General features: G+C 54.1%; 1 protein-coding gene and 1 pseudogene across 2 annotated transcripts; both read right to left on the bottom strand.

The window, feature by feature from the left end:
• Nucleotides 1-6,699: 6,699 nt before the first annotated feature.
• On the bottom strand, nt 6,700-8,987 carry LOC103019001 (peptidyl-prolyl cis-trans isomerase A-like; annotated as a pseudogene).
• On the bottom strand, nt 8,987-19,251 carry CERCAM (cerebral endothelial cell adhesion molecule). Of its 2 annotated transcripts, none has more exons than XM_007194581.2 (13): nt 18,994-19,251; nt 17,448-17,558; nt 17,157-17,274; nt 16,464-16,598; nt 16,105-16,309; nt 13,778-13,897; nt 13,443-13,519; nt 13,243-13,349; nt 12,248-12,380; nt 10,757-10,884; nt 10,435-10,638; nt 9,792-10,044; nt 8,987-9,481 (listed from the first exon to the last, which is right to left on the bottom strand). In XM_007194581.2, exons 1-12 carry the CDS (start codon nt 19,188-19,190, stop codon nt 9,792-9,794), a joined length of 1,788 nt encoding a protein of 595 aa, XP_007194643.1. In that variant the 5' UTR covers nt 19,191-19,251; the 3' UTR covers nt 8,987-9,481. The 2 variants fall into 2 exon arrangements, with proteins under 2 accessions (XP_007194643.1, XP_057404178.1); XM_057548195.1 differs by having other exon boundaries at nt 17,157-17,276; nt 17,392-17,558; nt 18,994-19,220.
• Nucleotides 19,252-23,410: the final 4,159 nt, after the last annotated feature.

Below are 23,410 nucleotides of genomic sequence, written 5' to 3'. Positions count from 1 at the left end.
ACACATCCCGCTCGGTCTTCAAGGAGTACACAGCCAACCCCTGTAACGTGACCAGATGAAATGATTAAAGCTTTCCCCTCCCCACCCACTGAAGGATTTTGCCTCTGTGGTTTTGTCCCCTACCCACCATCTGAGGAGGGTTTTTCTCTGCCAGTGCAGTTCTTCGGGGCTTTTGTGATGGAGAATCTGAGAATGGACAGGACTGAGAGGTCACCACCCTCAACACACACACACATACACATGCACACACTAGAAGCGAGTGACAGGAAGGAGAAGGAGGAAAATCTTAGAGACAGGCAACAGGGAGGAAGGGGTGCTGAAGACAGGGACGCAGGGACACCTGTAGTGGGTGAAGGACGTGCGATGGGAAAGAGAACAGGAATTTTTCTTTAAATATTATTAATTTATTTATTTGTCTGCGCCGAGTCTTGGTTGCGGCTTGCGGGATCTTCTTTGCAGCACGCAGGATCTTTTAGTTGTGAGATCTAGTTCCCTGACCAGGGATCGAACCCGGGCCCCCTGCATTGGGAGCTCGGAGTCTTAACCACTGGACCACCAGGGAAGTCCCAGAGAAGAGGAATTTTTAAAGCATAGCTGTGGTCTGTATATCTGTCCCTTTTGTGGGGTTTGAGAAATGCAGGTAAAGAACTTGAGTTATTCTGATATCACTTTGTTTTTTTTGTTTGTTTTTGTTGTTGTTGTTGTTTTGGCTGCATCAAGCAGCTTGCAGGAAGGACGTGCGATGGGAAAGAGAACAGGAATTTTTTAAAAAATATTATTTATTTGGCTGCGCCGAGCCTTAGTTGCAGCTTGCGGGATCTTCTTTGCAGCATGCAGGATCTTTTAGTTGTGAGATCTAGTTCCCTGACCAGGGATCAAACCCGTGCCCCCTGCAGTGGAAGCATGGAGTCCTAACCACTGGACCGCCAGGGAATTCCCTGATATCACTTTGGATTGCTGGACCGTGTTTTCTGAATTCAAGCCACTCCAAGCCTGGCCAGCACTGGCCACTTTTTCTTTTAAGAGCACTACCTAGCACTGATGAGGACATTGGGAAACAAGCAGTCTCACACATTGCTGGTAGGTTTAAAAATTGATGTAACTGGACTTCCCTGGTGGCGCAGTGGTTAAGAATCCGCCTGCCAATGCAGGGGACACGGGTTCGAGCCCTGGTCCGGGAAGATCCCACATGTCGCAGAGCAAGTAAGCCCATGCACCACAATTACTGAGCCTACACTCTAGAGCCTGCGGGCCACAACTAGTGAGCCTGCGTGCTGCAACTACTGAAGCCTACACGTCTAGAGCCCGTGCTCTGCAACAAGAGAAGCCACTGCAGTGAGAGGTCCGCTCACTGCAACGAAGACCCAATGCAGCCAAAAAATATATATATATATATAATAAGACAGATCAATTGTTGAATGTGGAAAGGTTTCCAAAACATATAGCTGAGAAAAGTAAAAGGCAAGGTGCAAAGCTGTAAGTCGACCATGATGCCATTTCTGTAGGAAAATAACCTGTGTATGTTAATACGTACATGTAAAAAAATCTGGAGGACTAGACACTGAACACTTAGGAGTGTTTATTTCTGGAAGGTGGAGTCAGAGATTTTTCACTTGTAAAGTGTAAATTTCTGTAATGTTTAAGTATTTTTGCAAAGGAATATGTTTTCAGTCAGAAGAAAAATCAGCAGATTAAAAACTTGTTGGAGGGACTTCCCTGGTTGTCCAGTGGTTAAGACTCCACGTTCCCTGGAGGGGGAGCGTGGGTAAGATGCCTGGTCAGGGAATTAGATCCTGCAGGCCGCAACTAAGACCCAGCGCAGCCAAATAAATAAATAAATATTTTTTAAAAAAAGGGACTTCCCTGGTGGCGCAGTGGTTAAGAATCTGCCTGCCAAAGCAGGGGACACAGGTTCGAGCCCTGGTCCAGGACGATCCCACATGCCACGAAGCAACTAAGCCCGTGCGCCACGACTACTGAGCCTGCACTCTAGAGCTCGCGAGCCACAACTACTGAGCCCACGTGCCACAACTACAGAAGCCCGTGTGCCTAGAGCCCGTGCTCTACAACAAGAGAAGCCATCGCAATGAGAAGCCCCCGCACCACAACGAAGAGTAGCCCCCGCTCACCACAACTAGAGAAAGCCCGCGCGCAGCAATGAAGACCCAACACAGCCAAAAATAAATAAATAATAAGAAGAAAAGAAAACTTTGCGTTAAAAAAAAAAAACTTGTTGGAGAAGATAATCGTGATCTATTGGTTGAAAAAATAGATTGTAGGAATAGCAAGTTCAGTATAAGACCATGTATTTGTTTGGGAGGCTGAGGAGAGATATAGATATATATTCACAGAGAAAAAAACTACAAATTTCGGGTGGAGGATATATGGGTGTTTCTTGTATTACACTTATATATCCTCTTTTTAAAACTGTGAACAGGGACTTCCCTGGCGGTCCAGTGGTTAAGACTCTGCGCTTCCACTGCACAGGGTACAGTTTTGATCCCTGGTCGGGGAACTAAGATCCCTCATATCGTGAGAGGTGGCCAAAATTTTAAAAATAAATAAAAAGTAAAACTGTGAACAAAAGAGGGTATGTAATGTGTATTAGTTTCCTAGGGCTGCCTTGACAAAGTACCACAAACTGGGTGAATGAAACAACAGAAACTAAACAGAACTAAACAATTCTGGAGGCCAGGAGTCTGAGACCAAGGTGTTGGCAGGGCCATGCTCCCTCTGAAGGTGCTTGGGAAGGATCTGGTCCAGGCCTTGGTCCTAGCTTTTGGTAGTTCCTTGGTAGCGGAACTCCAGTCTACCAATGGCCTTCTCCACGTGTGTGTGTCTGCGTCCAAATTTCCCCATTTTATAAGGATATCAGCTGTAGTGGATATTAGGGACCCATCCTTCTCCAGTATGACCTCATCCTAACTAATTACAACTACAACAAATCTATTTCCAAATCAAGTTGCATCCTGAGGTACTGGGTGTTAGGACTTCAACATATTAACTTTTGGGGGACACAATTCAACCCAAACATAATGCATATGTTCCATTTAAAGATGTATAATAAAATCGGGACTTCCCTGGCGGTCCAGTGGTTAGGACTCCGCACTTCTACTGCACGGGGCATGGGTTCCATCCCTGGTCAGGGAAGTAGGATTCCTGCATGCCGCGCGGTGCGGCCAAAAAATATAATAATAATAATAACAATAAAATAAACACTACTGGAGCCACCACCCAGCTTAAGTAAGAAAAGATTTTTTTTTTTTAATTTTTAACCAGAAGACACTATCTCAAAATGTTAACACTGACGATTTTAGTTTCCTCATTCTGTTTCTCTAAATTTCAACAATGAACGTGGGCTTTTCTTGTTCGTTGGAAGTAACCACAGGTGAAGGAGGAGCTGTCAGCTCCAGCGCTGGACCCAGCCCTGCGTGCAGCTCCCGCCAGGGGGATGGCCCGAGTCCTTAGGCTCTGGAGCAAGCAGCCTCTCCATTTCCTCTAGGGCCTGATTACCAGTTGTTTCCATCTTGGAGCACTTCCTCCAGGGCCCTGTTGCAATGGTCACAGCATAACCCTGGGGAGAAGGAATCCGTGCTCCAAACAGGGTCTAACTTTTTCTTTCAGGTGACTAGAGATTTCAAGTCGTGGGTAGAGTAGGGAGAGAAAATTCTTCCAGGCCCTGTCAAGGCTTGGCTCCTCTTGGACCTTTAACCAGCACCTCACTGACCCTGGGCCTCTGAGATTGGATGGACGCTGGACTCAGCTGAGAAGAGAGTCCAGGTTCTACGGTGGCCCAAAGCAGCGTTTCTCAAAGTGGGGTCCCTGTACCAGCGACATCAGCATCGCCAGGGAACTTGTTAGAAATACACATTGTTTAGGCTCCACCCCAGACTTACTGAATCAGAAACTGGGGGGCGGGGGGAGCAGCAATCTGTGTTTTAACAAGTTCTCCAGGTGATTCGGATGCACTGTAAAATTTGGACTCTAAAGTTTGAGAACCACTTCCCGGACCATCCGGGAGTGATCTTGGAGGGCAAATCTGGTCATGCCCCTTCATTTTAATGAAAGGGAAACAGACATTTTACAGAGAGGAGAAGGACCTGGCTCAAGGGGTACAGATAATTAAGTGGCAGAGGCGAAATTGGAAATTAGATTACCTGTTTAGAGAGACACCCTCCTCTGCCCTGCCCCACTTTTTCCTCTGACTCAGGCAGACCACCCAAGTCCATCCTGATTCACGGTCATCGTCTGGAGGGTCACCGTGATACCAGTGACCCTCAGTGCAGCACTCCCTCTGTGCCAGGCACTGCGCTCACCTGCATCAGCTCAATGAATCCTCACAACATCCGGTGAGGTTGGCTTGAGTATAATCCCATTTTACAGAGCAGAAGACTGAGCCTAGAGAGAGGTCAGGACACTTGCCCATGGTCATAGAGCTAGAAGGGGCTGAGACAACTCAAGCCAGTTTTCTCTGCCCGCAGGGCCTACGCTGTGACTAGTAGGTTTGCAGGGAGGGCTCTTCTCCAGCATTCCTTCATTTTTTTTTTTTTGGCCGCCCTGCTGTTTAAGGGGTTCCTCCTTAGTTCCCCCACCAGGGATTGAACAAGGGCCCTCGGCAATGAAAGTGCGGAGTCCTAACCACTGGACCGCCAGGGAATTCTCCAGCATCTACAATTCGGCTAAGAAACCAGAAGGAAGACAAAGAGCGCCCCAAGCAGGCAAAACGGTTGGCAAACAGCCAATGCCCAAAAGCTGCCGTTTACTCATAGCAAAGCCCCTTGTCTCTTGGTTTGCACACTATTGTGGCAGTAGCGGGGTGGGGGGGAAGAGCAGATTAGAAGTGATCCAGCAGGAGCGAGAAGGAGACGTGGTTCTTGCCCCTGACCCATCCCCACTCTCACTTTCTCGCAGTTCTCCATGCCTCCCCCAAGCAGTGGGTATGCCTTGGAGCAAGACTTCCCAGCCTTTTTTCAGAGCAGGGCACCCACAGAAAACCAAAATATTTACACAACATCTGAGTAGTCTGGTGGGTAGTGGGGGACGTTTGGAAGTCTTGATGAAAATTTCATACTTCATTCTTCATAATATATATTAGGATTAGACACTGTGGTATAAAATATTAGGGAAGACTTTAAAGCTCAGTTTTGTATAAAACTTCCAAATAAAACATTATACTGGCTAAAAGAAGACAGACACAAAAGGCCAGGTACTACATGATTCCATCCAGGTGACAGTTTGGAAAAGGCAAAATCAGGGACAGCAAACAGATCAGTGGTTTCCAGGGACTGGGGTGGGAAAAGGGAATTGACTGCAGAGAGGCAGAGGAGAACTTTTTGGGGGGATGTATATATTCCATATCTTCATTGTAGCACTGGTGGCATGACTGTTTACATTTGTCAAAAATCATCAAAGTACAGAGAAAGACAAATACTGTATGGTATCACTTATATGTGGGATCTAAAAAAAATACAACTAGTGAATAGAACAAAAAAGAAACAGACTCCTAGATACAGAGAACAAACTAGGGGTTACCAGTGGGGACAGGGAAGGGGGAGGTGCAGTAGAGGGTTAGGGGAAAAACAGGGTTATTATGGAATTATATGAAATCATGTGTGTGAAACTTTTGAAAATTGTAAAGCACTATAGAATTTAAAGAATCATTCATTCAAAAAAAAAATCAAAGTAAATTTTACTGTATGTAGATTTAGCTACAGTTCCCAAACCTGTCAGCTCCTCAGAATCACCTGCGATAGTTTTGTTCAAAAACAGTCAGGCCGGGCTTCCCTGGTGGCGCAGTGGTTGAGAATCCGCCTGCCAATGCAGGGGACACGGGTTCGAGCCCTGGTCTGGGAAGATCCCACATGCCGCGGAGCGGCTGGGCCCGTGAGCCACAATTGCTGAGCCTGCGCGTCTGGAGCCTGTGCTCCGCAACAAGAGAGGCCGCGATAGCGAGAGGCCCGCGCACCGCGATGAAGAGTGGCCCCTGCTTGCCACAACTGGAGAAAGCCCTCGCACAGAAACGAAGACCCAACACAGCCATAAATTAAAAAAAAAAAAAAAAAAAAAAAAGTGTTTGTCCTTTGGACCAAAAAAAAAAAAAAAAAAAAAAAAAAAAAACAGTCAGGCCTCACCCACAACCTACTGAATCAGAACCCTGGGCAGGAGAATTAGGAGGGGGCAGAAATCTGCATTTCAACCAGCTCCCCAGGTAACAGGTGGTGGAGTGTGTGGTTTGGGGCCAGGACTTCTGGGTCAGGACAGGGGATGCCAAGCTTCTATCTCCAGCCCAGACCCGACCCCTGAATCCCAGGCTCATGTATCTAACTCCTAATTGACACCTGCACCTGAATCTCAAATGTAGCACATCTGAAAATGATCTCCTGCCCCGCCCCCAAGCCAGTCCCCTGCCCCACACTCTGTAGTTTTCTCCATTTCTGTTGATGGCAGTTCCATTCTTCTAGTAATTTGGGTCCAAAACTTTGACATCATCATCAATCTGTCTATGTCTCTCTCTCTCTGTTGCTGTTTAGCTTCTATTTCATAATCATAAACTTAACTCTGCAATTCAGCTAGACCTGGAGCGGGGAATGGAAAATGTGAAACCCAAAGAACTGCAGCAAAAGCACAAAGATTATAGGATGCCACGAGCAGATGAGGGTGAGGGATGCTCTACCGAGCTACGGAAGGAATGGGCTGATGTTTAAGATAAAGCACGAGTCAGATTTATTACAGTTGTCCACAGACAGCAGTGGTGAGCTTCTTGCTGGTCTTGCCATTCCTGGAACCAGAGTGCTCCATGGCTGCCACACCGTTCATGCCCTTTTCCACCTTGCCAAAGACCACACACCTGCCATCCAGCCACTCAGTCTTGGCAGTGCAGATGAGAACCCGGGAACCACTTGTGTTGGGTCCAGCATTTGCCACGGCCAAGGTGCCAGGACGTGTGTGTCTCAGGGTGAAATTCTCGTCATCAAATTTGTCCTTGTGGCTGGATGCCACCAGTGCCATGATGGTACCACCCTGGCACGTAAATCCCGGAATGCTTCTGTGAAAGGAGGACCCTCATAACCAAATCCTTTCTCCCCGGTGCTCAGAGCACGCAAGTTTTCTGCTGTCTTTGGAACTTTGTCTGCAAACAGCTTGAAGGAGATGCAGCCCAAGGGCTCGCTGACAATGTGGAAGAACACAGAGGGGTTGACCATTGCTAGGCAGCGCAGGGAGCAGCTCCCAGCGGTGGCGTGTCAGTGTCTCCGCCTGAAATTCTGCCGCTGCCTCTCACCACCCCCACTGTTAACACCCTGGTCTGGGGCACCATCATGTCTCACTTGGATTATTACAATGGGTTTCTAACCCATCTCCCTATTTCTACCCCGGATCCAACTACAGTTCATTACAGCAGCCAGGGTAATCATGTTAAAATAAAAATTAGATTGTGTCATTTCTCTGCCTCAAACCCTCCAGGGGCTCCTCGTCTCAGAGTAAAAGCCAAAATGACCTCCAAGGCCCTCCGTGCTCTGGCCCTGACCTTGGCTCCATCACCTCCAGAACTTGGCTCCTCCTTGCTCGTTCTGCTCCAGCCACAGTGCCATCTTCCCTGTCTTTTGAGCCTGCCAGTCCTGTTCCTGCCTCAGGGCCTTTGCATATGCTGCCCCCTTGGCCTAGAATGGTCTTCTTTCCCATATCCCCATACTTCGTCCCCTTACTTCCTTGAAGTCTTTGTTCATGTGTTACCTTCTCAGCTCATGCTTGATGTTTCCTCCCTCATTTTGTTCTGTAGGACTTACCACCCTCCAATATTTGCTTCTCTGTTTTTGTCTGCCTCCCTCACTAGAACGTCAGCTCTATGAGGTCAGGGATCTTGGGGGACAGTTTTATTCACCGCTGTATCCCTAGTATCTAAACGTGGCCCACAGAGAGTGCTCAATAAATGTTCATTTTAATGAATGAAAGGGACGCCTGGAGCCTGGAAGGGAGAAGTGACTTACTCAAGGTCATAGCCATCCAGAATCAATGGCTTTTAGTCTTGGAATGAACAAAGCAGCAGTTCCACAGCTCTGGCCCAAAGTCCTTCTCAGAGCCATGCCAGGCTCTGGAACCAAAGCCAGGCCAGCGGGACCTCATCCCTGGTACGGAAGGAGGGAAAGCCCAGCCCCAGGGGGTGCCTGACTGACTCTGCCAAGACCCAGGTGCTTACAAGACCAAGTCAAGGGGCTGCATGAGGGAGAGGCTCCTCTGAAGAAGGAAACCTGGAGATGGCAGGTCCTGCGCTGGTGGAGGCCACGGCAGCTACAGACAAGACAAGGAGCCACCTCCCCATCCCCTCCGGCTGCCTGAGTGCAGGCACTGGAGACAGTTGCTGGGCCTTACAGGGGTGGGGAGGGAGGAAGCCCGGCAGGTCCCAAGCAGGAGAGCAGAAGAAGGTGAAGCTGCTGGAAGTAACCCAGAGCACAGGGCGCAGATTCCAAATGCCCCAGGCTCCCTTCCCATTGTTGGCCCCAAACCAGCAGAGGGCGCCCTGGCCCACAAGGTCCAGGTTCTGCCACCTTGCGCCCTCTGGCTGCCACACTAGTTAGGGCGGGAGGGGAGCCCTGGATCTCCCCAGCCACTTCCAGGGGAGGGGTTCCAACTGCACAAGTGAAGGTCCAAAGGCAAGGAGGCCTCAGCAGCCCTCGGTCTGGCCTGGGCCCACCCTGGCCAGCAAGGCGAGGCCGGTGATGACCATGACAGCCGCAGTGGGTAAAGCACTCACTGTGGGCTGGGCTCCAGGCCTGGCTACTTTATACCCACCTGGCCCGTGAGATACTTCTCCTCCCACCTCCACTTTACCAATGAGCAGACTAAGGAGGTCATGCCAGATTGATCACCTGACTCCTTCTCTAGGCTGCCCTCCCCTCTCTGTCTCTCCACCTGCTCAACCACAGATCAGGAACACCTCCCTCCCAGCCCTCAGGACACGCAAAGAGGCTCAACCATGAGTTAAAAAGTATAAAGTGCAATACCAGCCAGCTTTTATTGTGTGCTGGGTCCTCCTCCCACCTCCCTGCACTTCCCACTGGCCAGGGAAGAGGGTGGCAGGTGAGACCCATGTGTCAAGCTGGGTAGGGAGCTGAGGTGGAGGTAGAAGGCGGCAGAGGGGCCCCAGCAGCTGGGTCCTTAGCTGGGGGCAGGGCTCCTGTGTCCGCCCAGCTTGAAACTGAAGGCTGGGGACCCTCCCTTCTTCCCTCCACCCCAGGCCCTGAATCAGGCTGGCAAAGTAAGAGGGCCTGTGAGCCCTGCCCTTGTGCTACGTGACCTTTGGGGAAGGGGACCCATCTCTGAGTGGTTTCTCCCAATGGAAGACGGGTCCAGAGGGCAGAGTGGCCATGCCCAAGGTGGCAGCCAGGTCTCTACTGGGTCTATGGTTCCTGGTGGCGGCTCTTGCTCTGCTCCCTGGACAGCTATGGCCTATTCCCGGGTGCTTCTCTGGAGTCACCACCCTGACCTGGTGGGACAAGAGAGGTAAGAGGAGAGAAGTAGAAAGAACTAGAGTTGGACAGTGAGAGACAGAGACAGAAACAGACACAGAGATAGTGAGAGACACAAAGAGATAGAGATAGACAGAGAGAAAGAGAGCGAGAGAGAGGGAGTTAGAGGTGGACAGAGAAATGCAGACACAGTCAGAGATACAAACAGAGACAGAGAGAGAGAAAGCCCGAGACAGGGAGAGGGAGAGAGAGAAGACAGCTGAGAAGAGGAAAGGGAGACCCAAACACAGAGTCAGTCGTTAAAGGGGAGAGAAAACCGAGGCGCACCTAGAGCTCATCCTGTGGGTGGGGATGGAGGCTGTGCCCACTGCTGCCAGCCAGGTCCAGGCGGGGGTCCCGCAGGGTCTTATAAGAGCCACTCCAGCTGATGAGGCGGCCGCTGTCATCGTCCCAAGGCGAGGACGTCTCTGTGTCGCTGAACCACTCAGCGTCCCCCGCGTAGTGGGTGGGAGCAGCAAGCAGGGGCCGGACTGAGAAGGCCCGCAGGTCCCGCGGCCAGAAGTGTGCCTTGTACTGCTCGCTGGGAGGCGGGAGGCTGGCTCAGGGGGGCTGGGGTAGGCCCCTCCACCCAGACCCATGCCAGCCCGGAGCCAGGCACCTCACCCCCAGAGCACCTGACCGCCCTCCCCATCTAATCCTGAGGCAGGATTTCTCTTATCCCCATTTTCCGGATGGGGAAACTGAGGCACAGAACAGGAAAATCGCTTGACTGAAAACCACAGGGCATCACAGAATTCACACATAGATTGGTCTGACTCCAAGGCTAAGCTGGGCTATTCCTTGGTGACCAGAAGGAAGTGACTCAGCCCTGCCAGCCTGTCTCTCCACCTGCCCAGTGAGGGGACTTACTACTTGCTGAGGTGGGCTCTCAGGACAGACTGACCCTGCCCTGCCCCCATCTGAGGCTCACTTGGGGTGCTGGTCAAACATGATGGGTAGGAACTCATCCACGGGCAGCATTCGGCGCAGGGGCTGGGAGGCCAGCAGCTTGCGGGCGCCGGCCAGGCTCAGGACGTATGCCAGTGTCCAGTAGGAGTAGCTGGCCACCACCAGGTGCGGCAGCCCCTCCACGGCTGCCTCCTCCTCAGGGTTCACCTGCTTCCGGCCGAGGTAGCTGCAAGTGACACCAGGGGTCCCAGGAGTCACTGTAGATGTCCCAGGACCCCTCAGGAGGAGGCAGACCCCTGGAGGCCCACCCCTCTCCCTGGCCCCTGGGGGCAAAGGCTGCCTACATCAGGTCCCAAGGAAGTTTCTCCGCCTCCACCTCCTTCATCAGCTGCTCCAGCCGCATCTTGAAATTGCTCTCAAAGCGCACGTCGTCCTCAAACACCACGACCTGGGCCAGGCCCCGGGCAACCACCTGTGGTACACGGTGGGGAGCCTCTTTAGACTCGGGCTGTCCCCTCCCACCTGGCTGACCCTGACAGACGCTCCTGGCCTCAGTTACAGGCCAAATGCTCAGCCCTGGCTGCGTCGCTCAGCTGCTGAAGGCTGGGGGGGCCTCCCTTCTTCCCTCCACCCCTGGCCGCGAATCAGGCCGGCAAAGCAAGGGGGCCTGTGAGCCCTGCCCTTGTGCTACGTGACCTTCGGGGAAGGGGACCCATCTCTGAGTGGTTTCTCCTGATGGAAGACGGGTCCAGAGGGCAGAGTCTTGCTCTCCAAGCAGATCACAATGGCAATCAGAACCCTTGCTGCAGTCACTGAGCACTGGGGCCACAGTGTTCATCTCCAGGGACCCTCAGGAGGTACGATGTCCCCGTACTGCAGCAAGGAGATGGAGACACAGGGAGATGAACCCACTCGTCCAAGGACACACAGCCAGGAAGTGGCAGAACTGGGATCTGAACCGCATCTGCTGGACTCCAGGGCCTGGCTCCTCACTTCCGCCTCTGGAGCTTTCCTCGAGGAAGCTAGGCTGGGGGGTGGGGGGTGGAGGAAGACCCTAGCCCCACACATCCCTGAGAAAAAATACTTTTTGTAACTTTTGGAAATGTGAAAAGAGCATGAGATCAGCTCAGTAAGTGGTGAAACGTACATCATCCTTCAATCTGTTCAGAGGTAGCAGAAAAGCAGAAATATAAGCTCACACGCCCATATTCTGGCTACAGTAGAAAATAAAAACAAGGAGTGAGTCTGTGCTCCACCTCCTGGAGGGGGCACCCCTTGGAGGGCCAGGCCCGGGTCCTCTCCTGCCGTGTCCAAGTAGTGACCTCTCCCAGGCACTCACACCCCAGCCCTGGGCTGAGGCCGCTTGGCCAAGCCCTAGGCCTTTCTTCTTCCCACACAGAACACACCCAACTCCTTCAGCCCCAGGGCCTGTGCCCGCACTGTCTTCCTCTGCTGAGAAGGCTCTTCTCCCTGCCCCTCAATGGTGAGGCCCACCCTGACCCCACAGGAGGCCAGGAGGCCAGCCCAGTCCGCACTCTCAAACAGCCTGTACATCCCCCCTCCGTGGCAAGCTTAGTTCTTTCTTGATTTCTGCGCCTTGCTCTGGTCCCTTTGCCCCAGGAGGGACCGGCTGCATTCTTCTTGTTCACCTCTGTGTTCTCAGAGCAGAAGCTCTCCTAGCACACAGTAGGTGCTCAGTGGAGACCGCAGGGTGAATAAGGTATAGGGTTGGGCCCTTAGGAGGCTGAAAGCTGCTGGCCGGGTCTTTGTTAGTGTGCTCGGTCAACCCCCGGTCACACGAGTGCTGGCACAGAGCAGTGGGTGGGGGTCCTCACCTCCTCCCAGATGGAGTAGTGGCTGAGGAAGCAGCCCACCTCGCCCTTGGTCAGCGTGCGGCCCGAGTAGGGGTCCTGGTAGCCAGGAAGCAGGTCCACGCCGAGGTTCCTCATGACACTGCTGTTGAGCATCCTGAGGCAGATGGTGTAAGGGGGTCAGGGGTGCCCGCCAGGGACCTGTCCAGGGGGAACTGGCCTGTGCAAGTTGCGGACAGTCACACTGGAGTCTGGTTGGAAGGAGGCTTCAGTCTTGTTACTGCTTCGTGTGGCCTGAAGCCATCAGTGACTGGACCTGGAAAGCCACTGCCACCTTGGGCGGGGGGGATCCTAAGGGGAGGGGGCAGCAGTCTGAGGGGGACACACCCCAGGATGAATGCGGGGAACGTGGCAGATACTTCTTACGCAGCGGCCCAAGCAAAGGATGGACATCCTGCAGTGCACAGGGCTGGGGCATATGCAGCAAACAGCAGTGGGCACATGGGGCCGTGTGACCCCTGGTTGCCGGGGGAACACGACTGGCCTGCTCCCACCCCCGCCCTGCCCATCAGGGACCTAAGTTCAGGATGGAAAAGAATAACCCTGATAATCGTAATGAAGACATTATTAACCTTTGGGATACTTACTACATTTCAGGCCCTGGCTAAATCTTCACTGAACCCTTACAAACCCCTAAGAGGAAGGCAGTTACTCGCCGTTTACACAGTAGGGCTGAGAGATGGAGGTCACGCAGCTGGTGACCACGCCCAGAAGCTCCAGACCCTAGGCCTTAACCACTGTACTCTCCTCCCTCAGGTGGGCTGAGGGAGGGCAGCCTGTCCTGTTCTGTCTGCCCTGCGACTCCCCGAGACAGAATTACTCAGGCCCTGTTTGAACACCTCCTAGAACGGCAAACTCATTCAGCTCGTTGTCTGCTTTTCCCACCCCCAGGGAGCCGTGATGGACCACCCGGTCCCCACCGGCTGCACAGGGTCCTGTCCCCACCCAGGAAGCCTCACCGGCCGTCCACGGCATCCACCAAACGCCCAGAGATCTCCATCTCCCAGAGCGAACTCAGCATGCGCTCTCTGCGGTCGGGCCGGCGGGCCAGGCTGATGACAAACACCTGGAGGAGGAGGGGAGGCAGGGGAGTGCGTGCAGGGGGAGGGGAGAGCCCACCCACCTCCTGGCCCCAATCCTGCAGGCCGGGAGGACTTACCTCATCAAACCCCATCTTGCTGGGCCTCTTTGGGGGCCGGGACACATGAGCTGAGGCCCACATGGGGGGCCCATCCACTGCAGAGGAAAGCAACCCCCCATCAGGAGTCCCTACTGGCTCTAGTCAGCGGCAGCCCTGGAGTCCTAGCCCCCCTCGTTCCTGCCCCTTGGCAGAACACCCAGCAGGAGATCACAGAATCCACCTGCCTCCATTGTACGGATGGGCAGACTGAGGCCCAGCGGGAAAAGGGACTTGCCCAGAGTCAGGGAATGAGCTGGGGAGAGGCTTCAACCCCAGCAGTGGGGAGAGGGGACACACCGGCTCGCAGCCCTCACCCAGCGCTTCCAAGATCAGGTGGATGAAGTTGACTCTCTCATCCTCCAGCCCCTGGTGGGATTTCACAGGCACGTTCATGTACCCATAACGGTGCTCGTTGCACACGTGGGCCGAGACCCCTGTGGAGAGAGGCGGAGTGAGCACTGGAGTGCAGGGTAGGGCTCTCAGAACCCAGATGGGAGGTCCTAGCCCCAGTCCTGCCAGTGGCCCACCACGTGAGTCCTCTCTGGGACCCGGCGTCCCCACCTGGGCTTGGAGGGAGAAATGGCTTGGCTCAAACAATATCTAAGGGATCTTCCTGCCGAAATGGTTTATTCATGCAATAGACGCGTCTAGAGCACCAGCTGGCTGCTGGAACGATGGTGGTGAGAAAGACAGACAATCCCTGCCCTCGGGGGATCAAGGTGAGGAAGGAGCAGGCAAACTCACACCTGGCTACAGCCACCTGATGCCACCGGGCGTTGCTCCACCCCCTAAATCTTTCCCACCTCTGCCCATCCCCCCTCGCCAATCCAGCACCATCACCTCTTGCCCAGATCCCTACACTTAACCCCACCCCCTCGCCTGCCCCACCATGCTGTCCTCCACCTGGCAGCCAGAGTGGCCTTTTTTATTCCTTCAATGTTTATCATCTTTATTATAATTATTTATTTGGCCTTTGTCTTCTATAGACTGTGAGTCCTCCAGGGCAGGCACATGGTATCTATTAAAAAGTTAACCCCAGGCCCAGCATTGAGCACAGAGCCTGGCCCAGTGCAGGTGGTGGAAGCATGAATGATGGAGACAAAACCCCTGTTCACGAAATTCCTACAAACCGCTGACCAATAAAGAGCAGCTGATACTCAAAGCAGAGGTAGGAATGAAAAAATAAGGAAATAGGGTATTCCCTGGCGGCCTAGTGGTTAGGATTCTGTGCCTGGGTTCAGTCCCTGGTTGAGGAACTGAGAGCCCACAAGCCACCCGGTGTCGCAAAAAAAAAAAAAAAAAAAAAAAAGGAAATACTTTTGCTGCTTCTTATTTTTTTCTCCATGTATTTGTTTCACCTTCACTTGCTTTCTGCACTTGATTTTTTTTTCTTCCTGCATCTCTGCACTGCAGATGTTGCCAGCATCTCATGCACAAAAAAAAAAAAAAAGATGACACTCTTCTCCCTGGACACTTCTCACACTCTGCTTGCCCAAGTGCAACACTTCTTGATTAAATCATCACTTCTAATTCACCTCGCCCACAAGCAGAGTTCTCCACCCACCAGACAGCCTTCATGTCCTCGCCACCCGTGAGTACACACTGTGAAATACATTCTCTGTAGCGTTCTCAAGATCTTTATTCCAACAGCAGTATCTCTGTCTCACTCTCAACTTCGACTCTTCCTCAGAACTGGGTTTATCCCATCCAAACCCAAACACTTTTTCTTCTTTTTGTTTTTTTTTGGCTGCGCTGCACAGCTTGCGGGATCTTCGTTCCCTGACCAGGGATCAAACCTGAGTCCTCAGCAGAGAAAGCACAGAGTCCTAACCACTGGACCGCCAGGGAATTCCCCAAACCCAAACACTTTCTAGTAACCTTCATCTTAAAAATAACCACCAACAACAGAATGATATTTTCTAGTGTTCAAATCCAATCACGTGATCCTCTGATGGCTGCCCGACACCCACAGGCTAAAGACCAGATGCTTGCCCATCAGGTCCACACAAGCTGGCCCCTGCCTACCTTTCCTGCCTCAGCCTGCACCATGCCCCCTTTGTTTACTGTGCTCCAGCTGCCTGCCTTCTTGCGTCCCCTGCCACCACAGGGCCTTTGCACCTGCTGGTCCCGTTGCTTAAAATGCTCTGTCCTGCTCTGTCTACCTTGTTAATGTCTGCCCATACTTTAGATCTCAGCCCCAAAGTTTACATCCTCCAGGAAGCCTTCCCTGACAGGTTAACTCTAGTCTAAGCTCCCAAAACATCTATAATCAAAAAGCTCTTCTTCCTGTCATTGTGATTGGACATTGATTTGCGTGATCCTTTGATTGACTGGACTGGAGGATCCAGGAGGTCAGAGACTGCCTGATTTTACTCACCACTGTCTCCCCAGTGCCTGGCACCTGGTAGGTGTCCCATAAATATTTGCCTAATGAAGGAATACATGAAAGTGCCATGGTGGGGGCAGCCAGAAGGACATCTAACCTACTGGGGCAGTGGGCCCAAGAAAGGCTACGACCTGAAGGACAAACAGGAATTAAAAAGATTAATTGCAGAGTGGGGAAGGGCACGCCAAGCAGAGGGAATAGCATGTGCAAAGGCCTAGAGGCCTGGAAGAAATGCTCAAGGAGAGCTGTCCTCACCAGCAGCCTGACAGGCGTAGGCGAAGATGATGATGTCGTCGAAGGGCCAGGTATAGTTGGGGTGAGGGGGGTAGAAGCCCAGCCGTTCTGTCCCCTCCGCCCGCAGGGATACCAGGAAGGTGGAGTGGACCATGGGGACATGGAAGCAGCCCCGGCGCTGGCGGTTCTTGGTAGGGAAGTAGTCGGCTGTGCGGCGGTAGTAGCCCTGGGGAAGGGGTGGCTCCGGGCTGTGAGAGGGCGCCCCTCCATCCCCAGCACACTGCTCCCCTGCCGGGGCCCACGGACCCTAAGGCCTTCAGTCTCTCCACGTCCCTCCTCCCAGACCTCAAGCCTCCTGAGGCCCCCGAACCTGGCCTTACCTGGGGGGTGATCCCACACCAGAAATTGGAGTAGTAGGTCTGAGAGTCCAGCATCGGGGCCACCACGGGCAGCCCCTGCTCGATCAGAAACCGCAGTGTCTGGTTGTTGGTCAGAATGTTGTCCGTATCTGCAAACTGTGGGGAGGGGGATGTCACAGGCCCCAGCCTTGTCTGGGCTGCGGTCCCCCAAGGATTCACTGAGTGGGATCATTCCAGATTTCCAGAAACCCAGAAAGTCTCCCAGGATCCAACAGGGTTCCCTCAGAGAGGTCTAACCTATAAACCAGTAGATCCGTTTCTGGACCAAGGATCTAGTCTGGGGCACTGGCTCGGGGATTGGGTCCAGAGATTACACCCGAGTTGCTGATCTAAGAACTTTATCTGAAGTTTTAGGAAGTAAATCCAAAGACGTACTCTGAGCTCTAGTTCTGGGAACTAGGCTCAGTTTATACTCTGGGCTCTAGCCCAGGGATCGAGTCTCAGTATATACCCTGGGCTCTGACTCAGGGATCCAGGCTTAGTACCGAGTCTGAGCTCAAGCATAGGGATCCAAGCTCAATATCTGATCTGGGTTCTGACCCAGGTTGCTAGCTGAAGGAGCCAGCCTACAGGTGGTTAAGTCACGCCAAGATTTCTGTCAAGGACAGGTGCCACCACCTGTGGGAAGCCCAATTGTAGGCCAGGCTTCCTTACCAGGATATAGTCGGCCCCCCAGTCCCTGGCAAAGGTCAGGGCTTCCTGTTTCAGCTCCATCAGAAACTGGTGCCTTTCTTTGGTCCAGTGCTTAGGGCCCTCTTCGTCTGGGTAGGACCTGAGGGGGTAAAACGATGAGATGTTCCCATGGGGTAGGTGCATGTGGTGTCCCTCTCTGCAGGGCAGTGGACAGAGCCCTGGTCTGGAGGCTGTGGCTTGGGGCTGTCCCTTTCCTTCTCTGGGCTGCAGCTGTCGTCCATCTTCCCCAGAACGTTCCCCTCAGGTCACCACCTGGGCTCCCCCTCAGGCCTCCAGACCACAGCGGCATAGTCGTCGCCCACAGCAGCCAGCCACTCCTGCAACATCTCTGTGGTGTTGTCCACGTTGTGGTCCGTGGCACACCTGAGGACACAGGAGGAAGAAGGGTGAGGGGGCACAGCCACCGAAGGACCAAACCCTGAGGCAGCCTTGACCCCTGGAGTACCAACGCTTGCAGGGCTGGCCTCTCCTGGGAGCAGAGGAGGCAGGTGTGCTCCAGAGGAAGGCAGGAAGCCAGGTCCCAATCATAGCTCTGTGATACACTGTGTGACCTCAGGCAGGTTCTGACCCTCTCTGGGCTTCACTTTCTCCCTGTAACTTTAAGCTGTCCTGGCATGCTCAGGGGCTGAGATGACAGAACTCGAATGCATTTTGAAGGATGAAAAGTACCTCAACTTTGAGGAACATACCTGCCACATTCTCTGGTTACCTTCCTTCCCTGCTGTGTGACCACAGGTCAGGCGCCTCCACTCTCTGAGTCAGGACTGGACAGAGCAGCTGCTGCTTCCCTCCACCAGATAGTTGTAATAACGACCAAACCACACTCTGAGCGTCCCTGAGAAATGCTGATGGGCCCGAGCTCCATTGCCACCACGAGTAGCCTCTCTGAAGGAGCTCTCATGACAGAGGGGGGTACAGGGAGCTTAGCCAAGAGCCCAGGTTTTAGGTGATACTGCCCCTTTAAGTCAATTCCCCAGAAGTGAAGATTAACTACGTGTCAAGTCTTCTATGGGTGGGAACTAACTAACTCCCAAACTAGTAATTGTGGGCAGCCTCCTCAGGCCACTGGCTCCAACCCAGCCCAACTCTGGTGTGTTGGGGAGGGAGGGTAGTTTGGTCATTTCTCTCAGTTTATCCCCAACCTCAGCTTGGGACTCCTCCCTGCTCTGGCTTCCACAGACTGTGGCCTCTGATTCCAGTGCCCTGTGGGGACGCCTAGGGGGAGAGACTGCAGGAAGGGGGCTTTGCCCTTGGCCGCAGGACCCAGCCCCTCTCCTGAGAGAGGCTGGAACCAGCCCAGGGGAAGGGGGAACGGGTATGACTTCCCCATAGGGCAGCATGGAGCCCAGGGCTGACAGCACCCTCACGGGCTCCCCAGGAACCCGGAGGCCTGCTGGTCTGTGCCACATCGGGCCCCAGGGGACGCCAGCTGCTCCTGTCTGCTCCACTCCAAATCAGGCCAACCACAGGTCCCACGGGTTCAGTTTCAGCTCTGAGGGCTAGGGCAAGAGGGACTGGGCCCAACTTACACCCAGAGGAGGTCCCAAGAGGAGGAATAGGGGCCAGAATTAGGGAATGGTGTCCCCGTGTCAACCTAAGGCCTCAGAGGTCAGTCTGCAGGGCCAGGGGGATAAGGGGTCCTGTCCGGGGACACGGGTTGCGGAGGGCCTATCTGCGAGGGAGGGGCCTGTCTGGGTGGTGTCTGGGCAGCGAGCAGATGGGGCCATCTGGAGCCCGGACTGTCGGTGGGGTTGGGGGATAGATGCCCGGTGGATGCCGATGCCCGGGTCTCTCTCACCAGAGGGCCAGCCTGGCCCGGGGGTAGTCCAGCCGCTCCAGCGCGCCCAGGTAGTGGGGCAGAGAGTGCTCGGCATTGCGGGCCAGGATGGCAAGGACCACGGCGGGCAGCGGCGGTTCTGCGACGCCCGCAGCCTCGAGCCGCGGCCCCAGCAGGAGCAGCAGCTGGAGCAGCGGGGCGGCGGGGGCAGCGCGCATGGCGGGCGCTCTGGCGGCTGCGGCGGCCCCCGGGGCTCCCAGCCCGGCCGAGGGTAGTGGGCGGGGCCTAGGGCCGGGGCGGGGCCGAGACGGGCCCGGAAGGGGTTGTGGGGGGCGCACCCCCCAAAGAGTGGACTCCCACTCCCAACCCCTATTCGTGGATTCTCAAGTGTCCTCTCCTCGACCAGCGGCATCGCAGGGCCAGGGCCCGGACACCAGCCCCGGACGCGATCCAGGAGCAGCTCCCTCCCGGCTGGAGGGTCGTGGGGGACGGCATCCGAGCCGCCCGGGCATCTCAGAATGCTCGACTACGAATCCCTGGGCGTGCAATCGCCAGAATCCGGCTCCACTGAGCGCCCCTGAATCCGGATTCCCTGGCCATCCATCTGACCCTCCGCAGACCCCGCGGGGCGGGACCCACTGGGCCGCGGCCTTTCCCGGTTCCCCCGCTCCAGCCCCCTCCACCGCCCCCGGGCGCCCTCTGGCGGGCCCAGACGAAACTTCTCAGACCAGCCAGCCGACGCGTGGGCGGACAGCAAGACCGGCTTGGGGGGCGGGGAGGGGGTCCCCCTGACCTGCGGACGTCATGCCGCCGCGGTCCGAGCCTGGCGTCCCCCGCGCGTCATCGTCCTCGCCTCCGTCGTCAGCACCGGCACTGCTCCGGCCCTTTAGGAGAGCAAGGCCTACTCTTAGATTGAGTGTAGAACATGGGGCACCACTCAGCCGCTCACGGTGACCCAGCCCCCTCCAAAGCAGGGTGACTCCTGTGTCTGGTCAGAGTCGGGGTCCTAAGGCCCCTGCTGAGATGGAAGAGGGTCCCCAGACTCTCTTGGGGCAGGGGAGGGGAGGGGAGGGGTCTGGAGGCACCAGTGATGGGTTCTAGCTCCTCTCTACCACCAACCTCAGGCAGGCCACTTTCCCGGAGCCTCAGGGCCTCCTGGGTAGAATCGGGCTGCTAACAGCACCCACCTAGGAGGGTTTGCAAGAATTCCTTGAGAGCGTGAATGCACTTTAATTCTATGCATGGGGACTGGCAGGCGGGAAGAGTTCCTGGGGCTGGAAGACAGAACTGGAGAAGCCAGCCTCTCCTTCCATTCAGCCCCTCACCCATGGGAACCTACTCTCCTTTGGCACCTTTGGGTCTCCCTTCAGGTTCTTCCCAGGGTCAGGGAGGGGGGCTAAGCCTGTGCACATTATCCCCACTGCAAGGAAAGGGGTGGGGGCCCAGCAAGGAACAGCCTGGTGATGGGGCAGCATGTGGAGGCATCAGACCCCAGAGTCCTGGTCTCTAGCCCAGCTCCAAAGCCTCCAACAGCTTCCAGGTGGGGCTGCTTCACAGCCAGTGCCCTGCAATGGAAGGCTTGAGGCCCCCTGAAGCATCCTGGGGAAATAATGAGTCCCTTCCCTTGCATGGTTGCCTCTGCTGGAAGGCACTCCGAGCCCCAGAAAGGGGATACCTTTTTTTTTTTTTTTTTGGTCATGCTGAGCAACATGCAGGATCTTAGTTCCCCGACCAGGGATTGAACCCGTGCCCCCTGAAGTGGAAGCGTGGAGTCTCAACCACTGGACCGCCAGGGAAGTCCTGGGGATACCAAAGCAATGTCCCCAACCTCACCCATCCCAGGATCATCCCAGAGCCTCTGCCCATGCTATTAGTCATGGGGGCTTCCAGATTCTTCTCTCACCTCAGTCATCCTCCTCCTCCCAATGCACTGACCTCCCATCTTCACCTCTCTCCCTCCCCAGTCCACCCAGTGGTCCAGCCTGTCACTGACTCCCTTGCCCCAGGGTTCTCCCATCACTCCTGCCTGAAAAAACTCTACAGCCATCTTGCTTTGGGACACGTTAAGACTGCTGCACACTCCTGATCTCCACTCTCCACTGGACTTTCACTGAGCCCAACAATCCAGTTTCCCTGTGCTCCTGCCCCCGCTCCTCAGTGGCATTTCACATGCCCAGGTCTTCTGAAGCCCTCACTCCACTCCCTCTCCCCAGTGAAAATCTTCCTACCTTTTTTGGAAAAAGAGAAGCCATCACCTGAGAACTCTTATTCCAGCCTCCAAACCTTCCACGCCCTGCGACCAAGCTGGCCTCTGCTCTCACGGCCTATTACCATGGAAGAGGTACCCTTCCTCATAACAGAACCATCCTTGGACTCCAAAAGCCATTCCCTTGCCCTTCCTGGATCACCAACACCCGTCTCTTCTGGATCCTTCCTTCAACATTCCAAAGGACTTAAATCTCCCCCACCTTAAAATGTGAATACAGGGACTTCCCTGGTGGTCCAGTGGTTAAGACTTCACGCTCCTAATGCAGGGGGCCCTGGTTTGATCCCTGGTCAGGGAACTAAATCCCACATGCCACAACTAAGATCCCGCATGCCGCAGCTAAGACCTGGTGCAGCCAAATAAATAAACAAATATTTTAAAAATATATATGAATACAGTCAGCTCCCTGCCTGTGCTTTGCTCCCGGTCTCATTTCCTCACCTTCATTCACTGATTGACACACACCAAGGCTGCTCCAGCCAAACTGCTCCCGTCAAGACCGGCATCCTCCTGGTCCCTCATCCAAGAGGGCTCCCTCCAGCAGTTGACCTCATAGAGCACTCCGTCTTTCTGCAAAACTGACATGTGTCTCTGCTTCTCACCTGGACCCACATTCCATCTGTCTAAAACAGAACCCCAGTCTTTCCCCCAAACCTGCTCCCACTCCGGTGGCCTCCCTCAAGCTGGGGACCTGATGACAAGTGCCTCTCTCTCAGCCCACTCCATCTCCTCATCCTGGCTAGACCACCTCAGTGTCTCTTGCACGTGGCCACTTGCGTGGCCCAGGGCATCAGCACCACTCACCTGGGCTACAGCGCCTCCCAGTACTCACCCCTGCCCCCGAGGCTTTCTCCCTGGAAACTGTTCTTCACTCAGTGGTGCTTTCTCAACTGCATGGTATTACACCCTTTGGGGGCTGCCATTGCCCTCAGCATAGAGCTCAAACCCCTCAAGGGACAAGGAGGACCTTCATGGCCTGCCCGGTGCTTCTCCAACTCCTCTGACCTCCCCTCCCCTATCTCCTGCTCCAGCCAAATTGGACTATGTACAGTTTCCAGAACACTTCATGCTTGAAGACCTTCCCACATCCTTTTTTTTTTTTAATTCCTCTGCTTGAACTGAGCCAACTTCTAGAGGCCCTCTGGAAAGACTTCCCTGATGTCATGTCAGGGGGACCTACTCCTACAGGGAATCCTATATAATTCCATTCATTCAGCAAATATTTATTGAGCACACGCTATGTGCAGGTAGAATTCTAGGTACTGGGGATACAGAGGTACAGACAGTCTCTGTTCCTAAGTTGCTCACATTCTGATGAGGGAAGACAGACAGGAAACAAGCAAACTGATAAATTAATAGATAACTTCGAAGAACAGTAAATGCTACGAACAAAATAAAACAAGGTAATGAGAACAGAGAGTAGCTGAGGGTGGGAGGCAACATTGAATAGAGGGGTCAGTGAAGACATTTCAGAGCATAAGGGGAGCCAGCCAAGAGCAGATCTGGGGAAGAGTGTTCCAGATGGAGGGAACAGGTGGGAACAAGCAAGGAGGCCAGGGTGGCTGGAGCAAAGTGAGCAAGGGGAGTGTGGTAAGAGGTGAGGACCACTTAGGGCCTTAAAACTATGGCAGGATTTTGGATTCTTTTAAAAAGTGCAACAGGAAGACATTGGAGGGGGTAAGCAGAGGATTGACAGGATTTCTCTTAAAAAGATTGCTCTGGGGCTTCCCTGGTGGCGCAGTGGTTAAGAATCTGCCTGCCAATGCAGGGAACACGGGTTCGAGCCCTGGTCTGGGAAGATCCCACATGCCACGGAGCAACTAAGCCTGTGAGCCACAACTACTGAGCCTGCGCGTCTGGAGCCCGTGCTCCACAACGTGAGAGGCCGAAACAGTGAGAGGCCCGTGCACTGCGATGAAGAGTTTCCTCTGCTCACCACAACTAGAGAAAGCCCTTGCACAGAAACGAAGACCCAACACAGCCAAAAATAAATAAATAAATAAATAAATAAATTTATTAAAAAAGATTGCTCTGGCTGCAGCTCAGAGGGTGGACCACAGGGGCAAGGATGAAAGCCCAGGAGAGCCTGGTACCGGGAGAGATGACAGTGGGCTGGGCGGGCTGAGATGTAACGGAGGCAGAGCCCACAGCCTTATGGGATTAGATGTGAGA

This window comes from Balaenoptera acutorostrata, chromosome 6 (genome assembly GCF_949987535.1).
Source record: "Balaenoptera acutorostrata chromosome 6, mBalAcu1.1, whole genome shotgun sequence".
Classification (NCBI taxonomy): Eukaryota; Metazoa; Chordata; class Mammalia; order Artiodactyla; family Balaenopteridae; genus Balaenoptera; species Balaenoptera acutorostrata.
This window is presented reverse-complemented; position numbering and strand designations above follow the sequence as displayed.

Excerpts from the sequence above, each read along its gene's own strand:
- CERCAM (XM_007194581.2), bottom strand. The coding sequence starts at position 19,190 with ATGCGCGCTGCCCCCGCCGCCCCGCTGCTCCAGCTGCTGCTCCTGCTG. Across the intron at positions 13,898-16,104 it reads CTACGCCTGTCAGGCTGCTG|GGGTCTCGGCCCACGTGTGC; the intron begins GTGAGGACAGCT and ends CTCTCTCCACAG. Across the intron at positions 10,045-10,434 it reads ATGTTTGACCAGCACCCCAA|CGAGCAGTACAAGGCACACT; the intron begins GTGAGCCTCAGA and ends CCCGCCTCCCAG.